The sequence below is a fragment of the Anabrus simplex genome, chromosome 14, assembly GCF_040414725.1.
Source record: "Anabrus simplex isolate iqAnaSimp1 chromosome 14, ASM4041472v1, whole genome shotgun sequence".
Taxonomy (NCBI): domain Eukaryota; kingdom Metazoa; phylum Arthropoda; class Insecta; order Orthoptera; family Tettigoniidae; genus Anabrus; species Anabrus simplex.
In genome coordinates, this window is record NC_090278.1 from 5,836,731 (window position 1) to 5,855,222 (window position 18,492).

Here is an 18,492-nt window from a genome sequence, read left to right on the forward strand (position 1 = left end):
GCCATCTCCATTTCACTAGAAAAGTTACACAGTTGGTGCTAGTTATGATGAATCAGCTGTAGATTCATTTGTAACAAGACCATAAATACATAGTATGTACAGGCCTCTTATAAAACCAGTCCGAACGCACGGTGTTTGTAGTCTGAGCTACGGCAGTTGCAGTTTGGGAGGTGCGCGTGTAGTTCTTGACCTTGCAAGCAGCCTGCGCATGTTCGACCTGGCAAGCATCAGTTGCCACTCTGCTGAGATTGTCATCATTGCAACACCGTATTTTCGTATGTAAAAGTTCTGGTTCCATCTTAATGATCGTGTGAAGTCATAACTCTTGCTACTGGTATGCAGAAAATCCTAATGATGTTTATGAAGTCCCTCGTTATGATAGGAAGGTTGGTGTTTGGTGTGCTGTTAGTGCAAGACGAATAATTGCGTCCCTGTTTTTTTTTTTTTCGAGACAAGGCAGAGAGGTACCAAGATGACGTTTTGATGTGGTTCTTCCACCAGTTAGAGCAAGGAGAAAAATTGCATGGGTGGTTTCAACAAGATTTAGCCCCTGCTCATACAGCAGAAGATTGTGTGCACGCTTAAAGTAGGGCGGCCACGCGTGACAAGTTCGGTCTGAGTTTATATGAGAGACCCTGTACGTGCTACTGATTCTATCAATTATTTCATATTTGAGGGAGAGTATTTCTTAATATGCCGGCCCCGTGATGTAGGGGTAGCGTGCCTGCCTCTTACCCGGAGGCCCCGAGTTCGATTCCCAACCAGGTCAGGGATTTTTACCTGGACCTGAGGGCTGGTTTGAAGTCCACTCAGCCTACGTGATTAGAATTGAGGAGCTATCTGACGGTGAGATAGCGGCCCCGGTCTAGAAAGTCAAGAATAACGGCAGAGAGGATTCGTCGTGCTGATCACACGACACCTCATAATCTGCAGGCCTTAGAGCTGAGCAGCGGTTGCTTAGTAGGCCAAGGCCCTTCAAGGGCTGTAGTGCCATGGGGTTTGGTTTGGTTTATGTCTTAATATGCCTAATTATTTTGTAAAAAAAAAAAAAAAAAAATCCTTGCATAAAATACACACACTTGATTTTTATTACAAATATTGGGAAGACAATATTGATTTGCAGATATACTGTTGCTGTTTTACTCTTTAATTCAGTAATAATTAGAAAATAATATAGTACTTCCAATATATTTTCTTATTTTGTGAAAAAAATAGAACTATTAACAAAAATGCGTAAGTACACACATTCAATACCGAGTCAAGACATACTAATGTGATACATTGTATTTTGTAAGTTAAATATCCCTTTTCCATTTGTGGTTAAGACTGATGATGGCCCAATAGAAGAGCTGAAACTAGTCCTAATATGTAATGAATAAATAACATAATTTAAGGTATTGAATAAGTGGAGCTACCCATCTTTAATAGTGATGACTTGTCAGTAGTGACCCTAATGAAATTAATTTCATATGATGAAAAAAGAATTCTCTCCAAAGAGTCCAGTCACAACTAGAAACACTGTAAAGGTTAAAGAGAAAAGACCCATAAGGGTGTATGTCTCCCCTTAAACCAGAGTGCAGTAGCAATAAGATCCTCTTTGTTCTCACAGAGAATGCTGGTACCAGTGGAGCAAGCCCCGAGTCAAAGGTGTGGGACAACGAAGAAGATGGTGTCGCGTACTCCTGGTCCTTTTTCCACGTCATGTTCGGTCTGGCCACTCTGTACGTGATGATGACTCTCACCAACTGGTACTCGTAAGTATTTCTCTTATATCATTTTTGAATTCTTTGTTTAAGCAAACAAAATAACTCTACATTACCATTCTTTCCACTTATCAGCCCCGACCCCTACAGTTAATACAGCAGAGATAGCAAACTGTTTAAGCAGCCAGGGCTATGAAATTGCTGGGCATGCTTGACTATTACACAGAAATGCCTGATCCCACTTCACTTCTTCCTTTTAACTGCTAAATATTAAAGTTACTTAGAATGATTTACGAATATTGTTGTACTTTTAGACATATGATCTTTTGGGCTTATACCATGTCAAGAAAACAAGGTGGTACTCATTCGTCACCAGGTGGCTTGCACAGCGCTCCAAACCAGTGCTGATGACATTAAGCTCCAATTAAGATGTTCTATCAAACATGCACACTTTCTTTCCATTCTTCAGCTCTGTTCTATTTTTTTTCTCGTGTCTTTCATTGCATTTTATTTTATTGGTTTCAATTCATTTCTTCTACCACATTCGTCCCTTATTCGTCTGATGTCCTCTCTGTTACTCCTCGCGCACACTCCAACATCTCAATTGGAGCTTAATGTTTTCAAGTCCCGCTTGATGTGCTGTGCCAGAATACAGCGAGCCTCCTGGTGACGAATGAGCATACCACTACAGCTCCAACAGTAAAGCATTCTTAAATTCAAACCCTCATTATTGTAGAAGTCTTCCTCGTGAACAGTTGAGATTTTCTACTGAAGATGTGGAGCTAAGTTCTCTGCGAAACTTAGAGTTTCACCTTCTGTTCTTGACACGGCGTAAACTCAAAAGCCTCTACTGTGTCTACAAGTTAATATTGTTGTACTTTATTTGCAATTTTAAGTTATGGTACATTGTATGTCATCTGTGTTTTGCGAGAGAACTTGGTGGTGCGTGGATATAACATCTGGGGTTTCACTATTTGGAAAACAACTTGTTCAGATAGTTGCTTGATGTTTATACAGCTGCAAAACAGTGACATTGCTTGATTAGCAACATGACTTTCCTTTTAAGGCACACAGCAACAGCTTAGAGAAGTTACTAAAACAGTGAGGAATAACAGACAGAATATGAGGTGCAATCCAGTTTCCACTTATTTTGAAGACTTTGATTACGTCGGTATAACTGCTTCAAGAACGTGTTAGGCTGACTGTTATTAATGTATTGACTTATTTTGCTGTTTACTGTACTTTTGTAAAACACTCATTACTAATTAAGTTACATTAATTGTATAAACCTAGGCTACATACACCTATTGATGCTATACAAATCATAGTTATCAAGAATATTCTGGCTCATTGCAGTTAATTACATCAGAACCGCAAAATCATTAAATCTTTTCAAAATGTACGGCAAATATTAACTGTACACTCTGAGACAATACTTCGGCTAATTTCGGGGTTGTTCGATGTAACTCATGTCTTGCTGGTCCAGTCGCCAGCGATTTCTGGGCTGTGTTTTCCTTGCTCCTCATTAACCCCTTCGCCTTGCACACCCTCCTTACGTCCCACAGCCCAGCGCCCGCAGTCCTGAAATTGAACCTCTTTGCTGTTTCCAGAGAGCAACGGATTGTTCATGTCAAAATTAGCGCCATCTGCATGAATGTACAGAGCTAGTTAATGGAATAGGCTCTTGGTAAACCATTTCTAGATGATTATTATTATTTTTTTTTTTTTAACCCACTGAACATGCAGTGATGCTAGTTATGAATCTACTGTATATTCATGCTACCTGTATGCTCTGCGCTGTTTCTTCACTCAGATCTCCATATTTGACCTCCATTAATCACAGGTACTTGAAAGTGTTGGCATTCTTCATCCCTGCTCCACTCGTCTGAATCCCTCCATCCCCATCGTGAGTCATTCCAAATCCTGTCTTTTCACTTTTCTGGCCTACTGATTTTTATAGCCTTTTCACCATTAGAATAAGTCCTCGTATAAACAAAGTACAAAACTTAGTCCTCCATCTTCCTGCTCTGATTGGAGGAGTAACAACTAATCATCTCTAGAAACGCACCAACAAAATGACTGATGTCACCACTGTACTTCTTTTTTTTTTTTTTACACTCGGTGATATGTTTGGTCTGCTTAGAGGCACCACAGTCGCAGTTAGGTTTAAGAATTCCTTTCCGTTTGTAGATACAGAATATTTTTCTTACGAAACCATTAGAACCAGTTTGTGGCAGAGTTGACTCATGCCTAGTATCTTGTCTTCCCTGCCATTCTTTAATTATATCAAATTTGGTATTCTTCAATTCTATTGCGTTTCTTACTGGTGGATTTCAAGACCTTAGACGATTCAGATCACTGTCAGCCATATCACCACGTATTGGTAACTGAGGGTTATTCATTACTTTCTTGAACTCCATGAGGAGAGGGTTTTTATGTGGCACAGTGAACCATCACTAACCTCTTCTTGTGGCACAGTTTTAAGAATAGTCTACTATTTAGATGAGAAATAGAAATAACAATATGAAGATAAAATGCTAATAACTTCGTCACCACTTGGTAATGTTTGTGATGTTTAGTATTGTACCCTGATGAGATAGGCTCTATCTTTCATGATTTGATTTTGATACGAGAAATACTGATAAATAGGAATATTAAATGAATACAGTGTCAGTTTTGTGTGGACGGGATAATTTCAACATAGCTAGACATATCGCGACTGTCCGTCGCCACAGTGTAAGCTTGTCATTAAGGGGAAAATGTTTCTTGGCCAGAAGATAAGAGGATTAAACCTAGAGCTCACAACAATGAAGTAATGACTTCGAGGAAGTGAAAGAGTATATATTTCGGACCAAGGGCGAGCGGATGTATCACCAATACCGAGAATGTGACGTGCCAGTTTTTCCACGCCCGAGGCATTTGGTGTTGTCAACGTTACAAGGAAGAGATTTCAAACTAACCGAAGCAGTGTTGACCAATGAGAAAATTTATCACAGGCCCGCAGATAAACCAACATAAGAAAAACTCAGAGTGAACTCCAGTTAGCTTCTCCGAGAACAATAATTAAATTATTCCAACCACATAATTGAATAGAGGGGATTTTTGTGATATCGTTCCCATGTTGATTAATTGTAATCGTAATAAATTAAAGTAATGAATTCGTGGAAATGACCCACGCTATCTCGCCATTGGTCGAGATGAGCACGCCATCAGGGACGCAGAGTTAGCGCGCGAAAGGTGGAGGACAGAAATTAAGTGATATTTCCATGATCACCGAACGATAGGAGTTCAGAATACGACACATGAATGTGTATCGCCAGTGTATTAAGTAGGATAAAGCAAGAGATCCAAATCCGCCTGCATATGCCGATTTAGGATAACCAACCCCCCTCTCCAGGAGTTGACCGCGGATGACCCCGGCGGGAAATCATATCGTCCATAAAAGTCCAGTGCGGACCTCACATCACTCAGTTCTTACCAGTCACCAGTCGTTATCGGTCATCAGTCGTGTCAGTCGTATGAAGTAGTTGAGACTCTGACACGTTGACTCTGTAAGTCAGTACCTCGGGACGCATTCGAAGTCAGTTAAAGCTGAAAGTACGTGAATTATTAGGAGAATGAATACGAACAGTGAAATTATCCATAGTACCGAGTGTAAAAATACAGTACAACTGTATGTTGAATTTAATAAATGTCAGGTGATTGAATAATAAAATAATTAACGGAACGCTGATAGTACCTTTGGAAGGCAGTGTGCGGAGCCTGAAGTAAACACCTCAAGATAGACGGTGAATAACTATCCGAGCAGGGAACCATAGGAGCTAGGCGATTATCAAGACAGCTTAGAAATAAACCAGGAAGTGCCGGTTGAAGACGCGATACGCGCCGGTTCAAATGAACGACATTTCGTTGTAATGTGCCACGACGTGTGTTTCGGGCGTATATGAAGATTATATTGTGCGAGTGTCAGGGGTCTAGGAGCACCTATAAGTGTTTTTTTTGTTATTAGTATTCCTGTGTAAAATAGTGTAATAAGGTATTAATCATGGGTAGTCACCCAGAAGTGTTTTATTGTGTTAAATTTGTATTGTGCGACATGATGGACGAGTAGATCACCATGGGGCCGTAAGGCCTATATCTCCTCCGCTACGAGACAATGGAATTCTACATAGGAATGAGTACACAATTTTGATATTGGGGGATGTTATCGCGACTAAACGGGGTTCAGTGTAAATTAATTATGGTTACTTAACATGGTCCGCTTCCCGAGTCCATGATTTTATTTTTTTGTTAGACGGACGAACTAATTTATATTAACATAATAATGGGTTAGATTAATTAATTTGAGTATTTGTTTGTTGTATATAATGTAAATATGGGATATATTTCCTTCAATTAATGCATGCTGTTTGTAATACTTTGACTTAAGTTCATTTCAAGTGTTAATTTCCCTTTTTTTGTGCTAACCCATTTATTTGATTTTCAATCACTGCGGTGATCATTTGTAATTTAATTAGGAATAATTTCTATTAGACAGCCAGATTATGAAAGAGCCAGAGTATGTAAGATTTGTGTTGCGTACGGAAGGTCATTAAAATACTAATAATAATCATGTTTGTGTGTTGACAAAGGAAAGTAAAATAATAATAATAATAATAATATTTGTGCGTTTGCAAGTTACAGTATAATAATAATGACAGTGCTTCGCGAGTTAGCCAGTGCAAATATAATAATCAATGTGGAGATGACGTGTAGCGTTAAAGACTTTCATTCGCGTAGTCAGTTTGATTTTACGTAAATTTTTGATTTTACGTTTTTTGGACTTTATTTTAACCATTAAAATTTTGTTTAAAAGCGATATAGGCACGTGAATTGGAATGGTCACGATATGTTAAAAGCCCAGAATGATTTGAGCCCATATTTAGAGTTGGAAGTCATGAGGGACGAATATCCGGCGTGAAATAAATTGAGCCGTATTGTTTGTAATGATGAAATAGATGAATCTCAAGGCCTAAGATGATATAAATGCATATGCCGGTGTTATTAGTGGTAGAATCCACGCACCGAGGATTATTTTATGAATTAAATGTTTGAAGAGTTCCGATGAAAGGGAAATGGACTTCAAATTTGAAGGAATAGTTTAGCAATCGCCGGCATTGGTGGTATTTGCCCAGCCGCGATGTGCCATAGGTTGCGAGATGTGTCTTGGGAGGACAGGTGTCCCCATATAAAATTAACGGCAGTACGAAGTTGAAGGTACGGTCCCGAATACCGTGTTGTCCCGACCAATATAAAGCAGATCTTAGTGGTTCATAACGGGATTTAACATATGTGACTAAATTCTAAAGAGTGGAAATTAAAATATCATCTTTCCATTTTTAATAATCATAATAAAAATAATCATACTCCAAGTGAATCTTGTCTTAAATCAAGTGCTTAGTGCCAGGATAAATCGGAATTGTAAAAGGGGTTATGCGTTAAACATATTAAGAGTGAACTACCGTGTAACAGGCGAAATTAATTTTTTTTAATTAATAATAATAAATAAAAACTAAGCTACTTTTTTTTTAAGAATTTACTTTTTTTTATATTTTGGACATAATAATGATGTTGGGAGTTGAAATGAAAGATTTGAGATTTTTAACTAATAATAATTAATAAAATATTTGAAGAAGGAGAAGAAGAATAACCAATGAAGATACTTTTTTTAAAATTTTAATTTTTGATGAAAATAATAAGAGCGAGAAGTTGAAGTATTATAGCAAGGATGATTACGGGTTACGATAATCACGATTTCCACTATTAATAATAATAATAATAATAATAATAATAATAATAATAATAATAATAATAATAATAATAATAATAATGAAAAGTTGAAGGAGCAGAAGATAAAGAACTTGCAACAATAATTTGAGAATAATAATTATGATGAAAGGAAATTAAGATATTTAATGGGCGATGATTCATTGTTACGAATATAATAGTAATAATAATAATAATAATAATAATAAAAAAATATTTATGAGGAAGCTGATCATTATATTGTGCGGATAAATTAGGAGGAAGAACGACCCTTCGTTTGAAACGTCGGCAAGGGTTGGCATATAATCATCCCGGATGACAAATTATAATAATCAAATACAGGATTATAATTGAAATTAATGATAATAATAAAATTAATTGATGTAGTCAAAGAATATGATAATGATCAGATAAAGAATGGTAATGATATTATTTAATAATCATAGGAGGATATGATAGGGACAGTCATCCTGTGTCGAACTGCTCTGAACCAGATGTTGGGTTTTCACGGGGAGATTGTTAGCAGTAGATACGTAAATAACCCACGGACGACACATGTTTTCATGGTCAGAGCATAGTAATGAACCTTTCCGTACGTCTTGTCGTATTGACAAGTGTAAATATTGAAGTAGCTTTTGAGTTAATGAACTCTACCTGGTGGGTTTGTGAATCTGGAAATAATAGGCTAGAGTTTGTCCGTATTATAAATTCCCGTTTTTTCGAGGCGATAACATTTTCTACGGTGGGTGTCTGGCCCACCAGAATGTACATACCGGAAGTGTCTCATGTCCAAACGGAACGAGGAGACGACAGTAAAAAGTTACTGTCGTGCCTTCGTCTCCGAAAGAAGATCTCCAGCGGTGAAACGTCCAATCATACAGATGTGAATTCGATCCCCAGTAACCAATTGGGGCGAATTCACCAGATGTTTTACACTACCAGAGTAGTGAGGTAAAATCCAAGTATTATGTCATTTATTTTTCAGGATTAAAGTGTCCCAATGTAAAATTGTCATCATGTGTAGTATGCAAAATAAGTGAATAAATTGCTCTTCATTGCAATTTCAATAGGAAACAGTTTCCATATCTTTTCATTGTAGTTAGTCCAGTATGCCCATGGAATTTAAGTTGTCACTTCCCAGTCCTATTGTGGAGTCAAAAATTTGTATCCATGAATGAGTCGTCCCCCGTAACCTTAAATTTGCATGCCCCGTTCGTCCCTGTGTTCATTTGATGTGCCGATATATATTTTTTTGATTTTCTTTATATAATTTTTTTTATCGTTTTCGAACTGATCACCCCTGAGATAAATGCTAGTCTGGGACTCAGGAGGTGAGCGGGTGCAGTATACTCTACATGTTCAGCCATGTTGCTTTAATGGTCCCATCTTCTTTCATATGGAACTTGGAAAACAAGAAGGCGACATGCACATGATCGTACATGATGTCGGCCAACAAGCGTACCCTCGATGCACATCCTCCTTGTGTACATCAGGACATTGTAAAAGTGAAGTCTGATTAGAGCCTTTTCCAGTATCCTTCTGAATAGGCTTTCCCCAAATGATCACCAAACTTTAAAATCTTCGCAGTATCTTTTCTAGACTCGTGTTGTTAACATGGATGTGTTTTTGGTCTGGGGTCTGTCTGGAATTAGTTATCAGTTTAGCTTAGTTTTGCATGAATAATAAACGGACACTGGTAACCAGTGTTCATCCATCTATACTAAGTCTGTCATCTTCTAGACATTTTTACTGCATGTCACAACTCTGCTTTCTAAGTACAGTAAGTACAAATGACGCAGTGTTTTAAATGAATTTCCACTGTCCTTAACTGGCATTTCATCTAGGTTTCAGCAAAGCTCCTCACGCAAACGTGCCAGCTCCCCCGATTTAAATGGGGGACTGTCTGTTTTTTGTCCTTCCTCCCTCTCTCTTGATTGCAGATCTCTTGATTTTGAGAACCGGTTTAGTATTCCTGTTTTTTTTTTAAATCCCAGGTTTTTCCTCGTTTAGCAAGTTGCTGGAGAGAATTGATGTTCAGTGAGCACTGGTAAGACGGAATCAGCTGGTGGTGAGCTGGTGGTGTTCTTAAATATGAGAGAATCTCTAACGTAATGGTTTTTATCATTTCCACATAGCAGTGCGAACTGAAACTATTTTTTAGCATATTTACAAGGACAAAAACTCAATTCAGACCAAAGCTTCCTGAAAAAGAATTCTGGAAAAAATAAACCTTAAAATCTGTTCAACAAGGCCACTGCTTTCAACAAGGCCACTGCTTTGAGCATAAATGTCTGTTCACAGTAAGGTCACTGAAGGCAGTAGAATTTTTCTCATACGTATCTTGCTAATATTTAAGGTGATAAAATTGTGTGCTAAATAACCGACCATTTTGTTGGACCTGTATCTTGGTAGGTGGAACTATTGTGTGACGTAGATCATGATGCTACAGATTTCTTTCATTTCATCAGAACTCTCTATCTCCCCGCTGGTTGAACCCCCTGCATGTTGTAAGAGGCTCGCTCTCATTTTCTAAGCCCAAAAACATATCCATGATTATGTTTTTCTGTCTAGCAGAGGAATTTACATAAATCTTCTTTTGATTATTCTTCTCAAACTGTAGCTTTCCCTTTTTCATCTCATTTCTTCTCTCATATTGGGGCATAGCATATGGGATCGTCACCAGCCACTTCACCTCAGTCATGAGAATCTGTTCGTGTCTTGCAATTGCAGGTCAACCCTCCATCCGGTATAGCTCTGAAGTAGACCATCACGTATTACGGAAGGTTGTTCGGAATGTGTTCTTACCTCATGAAATGCCATGCTGCCACCATGGGTTGTGTTCTACCAGACCTGGAGGATTGTAGACTTCATTGGAATTTCTATTTTAGCCTAGTACACTGTTGCACCAGGCTGAGTAGCTCAGACAGTAGAGCACTGGCCTTCTGAGCTCAAATTGGCAGCTCAGTCTGGTGGTACACTAGCGGCATCTCTGTAGATTTAGTGGAATGTAAAAGAACTTGTCCGGAACGAAATTCTGGCACCTCGTTGTCTCCAAAAAAGCATAAATGTAGTTAGTAGAATGTAAAGTCAGCAACATCTATATATTAAGAGTTTACTAAAAAGAGCTTTGGCAAATCCGTCCGTCCCTTCTACTGGACCGATTTGCTTCATTTTTGTTCTATTCTCTCCGGAACTATCTGCTGGTGAATCGTGAGACATTGATAGGTCTCTTAAGTTCAGCCAACTCTGAGTAATCATAAAATCAGATCATTAAATGATCACTCGAATAATTGCAGGCGAAGGCTTACTCCAACCTGCAATACATTTCCACGTAGCAAATTGCTAAGCGGCAAACACTTGCATTAATATTCTGACATGTGATTACCATCATTATTAATGTCATTGCATGCAGCCATCTTTGATTACTACATGTGAAGCAAGAGTATACACTTCCTCTGATCACAGAAGAATACTTTTCCCTGCTAGATACTCTTTTATTCTCTAACCTTTCCCATCTTTCAAACATATTCAACAGATGGCAGAGCGTTTCTAATAACTTACATGATGCTAAGAGAAAAAAAATAAACATACAAACAGACCCCATCATTACATATGTCTTAAGACATTATTTCGGAACACCTTTTGAAGGATAACCTAGCTACACTAGAAAGAGTGAAGGCCATGTATCTTAAAATAGTTCTCTGCCTGGCAAAAAAAAAAAAAAAAAAAAAAAAAGCTCCTTCAAGACTAACTTAGGAGTTAACAAAACAAACATTCTATATAGAACTGCAGTTAAAAATATCATTGCCTTCTATGACACAGTAACAAGATTTACATCAAGAGCTGTAGGATAAAAGCGAATATATGGATAGCCTTTTATCAGACAGCATGTCAAAATGGATGAATTTTGACTACGAATTGCAGCATACCATAATGCACTTCCTCTTAAATATTCATAAAACCATTGAAAAGGGCAGTCAAAACAATGACAATGAGAGGCATGTCAGAAAGAGTTTTTGACCTATTTATGCCCCAGAGCAGTATTGGGTCCTGTAGTTATTATTTAACGGTGTTGGTGAATGGACATGAGATTGTTATCCCGTTCTTCACAACAGGCTTTGAGGGTGTGTGTATGACTGTTTCACATATCTTTTCAAGAGAGTGAAGGCACGGAAAACTACATGACCGGGATCTCAGGGCTTTTCGCCAGAATGTTGTGGAATGGGATAAGATCACATTTCCTGCTCAGTCTTCTGATAAGTGTTCTGACAGTATGTTGCTACGCCTCGTTCATGTGAAAGGGCACTTTTGACTGGAAGTGAGCAATCCCTGGCTGTGAGATAAATGTAATTTTAATTTTTTGTGACCAGTATTCCAATTGAAGCCCGCTGGAAATCTTTCGTGAATTTTTCTCCAGGCGGTCCTGCACTTGGCTTTGTGGTGTCCGGGAAGAGGAGGCATGTATGCGAGCCTTACAAACACACTGCAGTTATGGATGGTTAAGTTCAGTCAATCAGTACATCATTGTTCTGAATTCAGGGTTGTCACCAAGATGGCAGATTCCCTATCAATTGTTTACGTAGTCTTTTCTTAAATGAATTCCATGAACTTGGAAATTCATCTAACACATACCTTGATGAATTATTCCAATGCCTAATTCCTCTTCATATTAGTGAATATTTGCTCCAGTTCACACTTGGAACGAGGAGATAAATTCACGCTCATAGCAATCTCACGATGGGTTGGTGGGTTTTTCTGACGCAGCATTCACTTGTCTTGTAAGCACTGCAGGCGGCACTTCCACTCGTGATCTTTTAACCTCTTAACTGGGCATGACTAATAGGAAAATATACATACTTGATCTTTTACTGCGAATATCTCCTGGGTGTGACGAGCTACTTTGCCGTGTCATTTACAGTCTTAATTGAGTTTTTCCTGCAGGATGGCAGCAAATTCCACATTTCACACTTCTTAAAGTTTGTTTTTATTTTACAACTGTGCGGTGCTACTTGTCCACAACAGGCCAAATATGGCAGAATCTAGTTCAAAGTGTAAGTTGAAAATGCTCGAAGAAGACAAAATTATTCAACACTTAGACAATGAGTGTGATTTATCTTCTCAGAAATCCGAAGATGAGTGGTTGGATACAGATGGTGAGTCCGACAGTGAATGTGGTTCCGAGAATGAGAATGAAGAACAAGATGAACAAAATGACGAATCGCATAAAGGTGAAGTGCTTGACAAGTTTCAACCTTTCCTGCTGCGTTGTTTCACATCAGAAATGTAAAATCGTTCATTGTCACTAGCATGTGTAATTCAAAAATATTCCTTGCTTTTGTTTTAATTTTAGGTGCTAATACATGAACAAAACACTTAAATTCTAACCAAGTAAATGACCTTGCAGTTAATGTAAAAATGTGTTTTAGTCTAACATTAAAATTCCTTTATTTTACTTTTTTGTATCACATATTAATGATATTAACATTTCCGCCTATCCTGCCGTCTAACAACAATCTGCTGAAACAATACACAGGGCAGGTTATACCAAACACATCAAAAGTACCCAGTTAAGAGGTTAATGGGAGCATTTTGTCTTTGAATGTGTAACAGTACCCTGTGTCGATTGCAGTTGTTCCTGATGGTCGAAGCCTTCTGACACTGTTCCACTATATGGTCGTGTGAGAACCATGCATGTACCTGCCAGAGGAGACACAAGCAGCCACACAGTCTCCTCTGCTCAATCTCGCTGATGACAGCAGTAAGTAAACTCTTTCAAGATTAAAATTGTGTCCACCTTTTCAATACAAATATATATTTTTAGTGGTGAAATTCTACATGAATTAAACACACAAGTTAGGGACATGTTTCGCCCTAGTTATGGGCATCTTTAGCCTATATTAATCTTAAGGTCAAGAATTAAAACTATAAACATTGGAACTTGTAGTGAACTAACTTAATACTAAATACAATTGTCTTATGCTATTTACATAGTTTACAAAATGTACATTTTGTACAATATAGTTTACAATTTGTACAGTATGTACACTATGTGCATAAACTTTGCCAGAATTTATGAACAATGAATTTATTTTATAATGACTAGACTTCCAATTGTGGATTGGATTGATCACAGCATGGATTGGGGTTTCTCAAATTGTATTGACTAGAATTTATCACTGCTGAGTTGGGGTTTCTTCAGCTGATATGGTCGCCTGAGTCGTAAGAATTTTTACAAAACCGGAATCTTGGTTAGTCATTAATATTCAATTTATAGTCCACATGTAGCATTCATCGGAGACAACATTTGGGCCAAAAATACATGAACCTTATATAATTGTAAATTTAAGAGGGCTTTCTTTTTGTACGTCTCTAATTTCATTTCTTATCCAATTGTTCCTGTCCCAGCTAACGTCGACAAGACAATTTCAGACAACTCATATTCCTCCCAGATTGAATATGCACCAATGGGAAATTAATCAACAAGAATGACTGAATTTTCCGAATATTTTTATCCGATAAGCAATGAATGAAATCAGCAATATGTATCCTACTTACACGCTCCGACCTTAAGACATAACCATGCTTCTTTCTAAAGGAATATTTAAACTGTTTCAAACCCTAACATGAACGACTTTAACCAAAATTCCGGTTTTGTAAAAATTCTTAAGACTCAGGGGACCATAACAGCTGAAGAAACCCCAACTCAGCAGTGATAAATTCTAGTCAATACAATTTGAGAAACCCCAATTCACGCTGTGATCAATCCAATCCACAATTGGAAGTCTAGTCATTATAAAATAAGTTAATTCATTGTTCATAAATTCTGGCAAAATTAATGCACATATTGTACATACTGTACATTTTGTAAACTATGTAAATAGCATAAGACAATTGTATTTAGTATTAAGTTAGTTCACTACAAGTTCCAGTGTTTATAGTTTTAATTCTTGACCTTAAGATTAATATAGACTGAAGATGCCCATAACTAGGGCGAAACATGTCCCTAACTGGTGTGTTTAATTCATGTAGAATTTAACCACTAAAAATATATATTTGTATTGAAAAGGTGGACACAATAATTTCAATCTTGAAAGAGTTTGCTTATTGTATCTTCAATATGGAACAAAATGAGATTAGTTACTTGTAAGATGACAGCAGTGTCGCAAAATCATTCCGATTAACATTCTGCAGTTCTTTCATTTTGGAAGTGGCGAGGTCACTGTTGGCCTCATGGCAGCATCTTTTGACATTCTTGAATTCCCAAATTTTCTCCATACCATTGTCTTACCTTGTGATGAAATTGTGGCTCTTATTTTCCTAACCCCAATGTCATATTTGATTGCAGACCTAACTCGTCTCTGAACTCGTGGAACGCCAATACGGCCTCCATGTGGGTGAAAATAATCTCCAGCTGGCTCTGTCTCAGTCTCTACGCTTGGACTTTGGTGGCTCCCCGCATACTTCGCAATCGCGACTTCAGCTAAACTAGTTCATGTTCTGAGTTACAAACATATTATTGTACTATTAAAGTCTGTTCCCTGTAGAGAGAAATGTTTCCTTTTTTATATACTAACAGGTCTATTACTCAATAGTTGCTTTTTATTGTTTTGTTAGCTTATGTAAAATTGTATGTTAGATTTTTTATACGTACTGTATATGTCTGTTTATTTTTAAGTGAAGTGTATATAAACCAGGGCTGGTTAGCTTATGCAGGTTCACCTTTTTATAATGTGCAGCTCTCTCCTGTGGTGAGTTGTTACGTTTGTAAAGTTCATTCATTTAATAACAGATTTTCAGTGTGTTTTGAAGTTCTTCAGCTTTTGCTGTTCTTGAGCATGGAATGTGTTCACCCTTAGAGCCATCTGAATCTCCCACCTTTGTTAAAAATATTCACACACCAGGTTATTGGCATACTCTTACTGGCAATGACATTAACTATTTTATACTGTGTCAAATCTCATGTTTCCGTTCTTAAAATGTGGAAAATGGAACTTTATGATGCTGTACTAACTTACGGCACTTGACTTCTGCCAACAAGAAAACCTACCATGATTCACCAACCTGTAAGAAACAGGGGTAATAAAGGTCCAAAAATTCATTAATACTGAAAACATACCATCAAAGCCTTTTTCAATGCATGTAAAACTGTTATTTAGGTACTAAGCTGTTGGCTACACTGCGTCACATGGGCAAGTTGCTACATACACTGATTCTTGAATTAAATTGATTCTTTCATGAACAGCATCAACTGTTTGAATAGTGAGCTTGACCTGTTCATCTTAACACAAGCCATTCCTTACACAGATGCATGTCAAGTTAGCGAGTGTGCCAGATTTCGGAAAAATTTACTTGGATACTGACTGTAGCCAATATTAACAATGTATCATTCATACTTTTAAGAAAAAATGAACAAAGAAAAATGCAATCCTTAAGTTTCTTATGCGCAGTAGCACTCGCTATGAAATATGTCCTGAATTTTTAGTTGCTCCAGTGAAGATGCTCCACAGTGGTATGGTTTGTTTGCAACTGCTTCAGATCTGCACTGGTCGAGTTATTGCATTTATACTCTGGGGAGATACCTGCAGCTTCGGCATCAGCAGTGTCCATTTGGCTCTAGTATTGTCAAATATTGATTTCTTTCTTTTTGATATCCTAAACAGTTGCACGTTCAACATTGTATCCAGGAACAGTGGCTTTCTGTGAAGAACCTCGGTCGAACTTCTCTAAACTTTCCTGTTTCCACTTCAGATCTAACATAATATGCTGTACTGTATTAAATTTGAAATTGTGACTTCAGTTGAAGTGATTGTCACATTGTTGGTGTCCAATTAATAGCTGCAGCACAGCTGTTGACAGCAATTCATAGAATCTTATCTAACGTTACAGCTTGAGGCCAGACTTTTCCGTGCAGGATTTGCAGGAGTCTAGTGTATTATTTAAATAAATTGAGCATAGTATGAAACGCACTATTGTTCATCACATGGCTGAAAGAGTTTCATATATTCATCTGAAATTCCAGCCGAGCTGTGAACATCTCAACTCGTACGTGAAAGCTCACTTTTGGCCCTAATAACACAAATAGCTAAAATTGAAATTGATTTAATTTGTAATAATATTGAGGAAAAGACCTTTTTATTACTCACCGGTACCGAAGACTTAATTGTGCCAGTGTTCACCGCTAGCCATTGTTGCAAATTTTATAGCACATTTTGCAAAGTTTCATTGAAGTTTACTTTGGCACTAACTGAAATGGCACAGTAACAAGAGTGTTGATTTTGCCGTGCAAACAGATCTGCCTGCAATTATTTCTTGACTAAGTCTTATAGGGGGTATTGTATCAATGGTTCATTGTATACATACTTCTTCTAAACATTTCCACTTCTCTGATTTTACACAATTACAACCACATTTTTGAAACTGAATAAGTAGTAACTAGTTATCTTTTGAATGTAGGCAATTTTCTTCAACACCCTGTTAGTGCTCCTTCTCCTTGCCGAGATATATTCCGAGAAGACGTTAGGACTTGCCCCTAGATCCTGGTGTACAAACTGGTATCACTCCACAGCTGCAGCCCTGGTAGAGATTACCTGCATTTGTCATCTCCTGTGTTAAAATGAAGACCTTGTTTACGTCCAGTTAGATAAGTATTTTTGAAGTGAGTGCTTAGCCATATCGGCAATTCCTCAATGTGTATCCCCGCAAAGTGGAAGTGCATCAGATGTGTAGAAATATTTCATTTCTGTATTTGTGTATATAAAATAAAGATATTGTATGTTGTAAATTGCTGTCTTGTGACCAGAGTCCTGTTCCCAGTATTCAGTTGCTTCAAATGTCCTAATGTAGTTTAGACTCCTTGAAGTAATATTCCAATAAGTAAATATCTACGTGTCTAGCTGAAGAATTATTCTCAAAATATCACACACTAGAATGACTATTTTAATAATTATTTTAACATCTGTACTGACAGTGGAGCCTGGTTCATTGTTGTGACCATATTGGTTTTACAGTTTGCACTCAGATAAATATATTACTTATTTAGTTGTTCCGGTGGTAGCTCGTGCTGAATTGTTGGTGGTTTTGCACTGTGAAGCCCACTCCATTGCAGTAGGTGTAACAAATTCATATTGCATACAGAAGTCCCAACTGGTCTCATATGTATCCATCCTCCAACCCCACAGAAACGTCTTGTGTGCCTCTCTTCATGTCCTATCAGTCCGGCACCATGGCTAAAACGTCAGCGTGGTGTCCTTTGATCACAGGGGTCCCGGGTTCAATTCCCGGCGGCAGGGTCTGGAATTTTAACCATCATTGGTTAATTTCATAATTTCATCATCACGACGCGCAGGTCGCCAACGGGAGTCAAATCAAAAGACCTGCACCTGGCGAGCCAAACTTGTTGCCGGACACTCCCGGCGCTAAAAGCCATACACCATTTCATTTCAAGTCCTATCAGCTTTGAAGTTCCCAAACGTTTGCAGAAAAAATACAGGTCATACAGTACATCTTAATTAGCAAGACTTCCTGATTTTGACGATATAAACAACGGACTTGTACAAAAAAAGAGATGGTTGAAAGATTTCAAAAAATAATTTCTTCCCTTTATCAAAAATAATTTTGATCTAGTATAGGCCTCATATTTATGGAAGTTACGAGAACTGTATATACATTTCCATAAGGAATAGCACGTACTGTGTGACAACAGCGATCCTGAATTTTACAAAAATGCTAGTAAATGTAATGTTACAATTTGGAAAAAAGTAAATTATTCCTATGCACAGACAAATAATTGCTTGGACTTGTACTTTACAGAAGGAGAATGCAACAGATTCATAGGGGATTATCACACGAAGTGGGGTAGAACGACAGTTACGAAATATGAAGGTGGTGGTGAGAATGCTTAGTCTTTGATAATGCTTATGATGAGTGTATTTTGGGGGATACCTAAATGGTGTGAAACATACTGAAACATTCCTGGAAATGCAAA

At 37.7% G+C, this 18,492-nt stretch overlaps 1 protein-coding gene across 4 annotated transcripts in view; it reads left to right on the plus strand.

Moving 5' to 3' along the window:
• Serinc (serine incorporator TMS1) overlaps window positions 1-17,289 on the plus strand; it is a 120,823-nt gene extending 103,534 nt beyond the window's left edge. For all 4 annotated transcript variants that reach the window (XM_067158097.2, XM_067158099.2, XM_067158100.2 and 1 more), the window contains 2 exons: window positions 1,610-1,754; window positions 14,854-17,289. In XM_067158097.2, coding sequence (XP_067014198.1) covers window positions 1,610-1,754; window positions 14,854-14,992 — 284 coding nt within the window. In that variant the 3' untranslated portion in view covers window positions 14,993-17,289. The remainder of the gene's footprint in view (window positions 1-1,609; window positions 1,755-14,853) is intronic.
• Window positions 17,290-18,492: the final 1,203 nt, after the last annotated feature.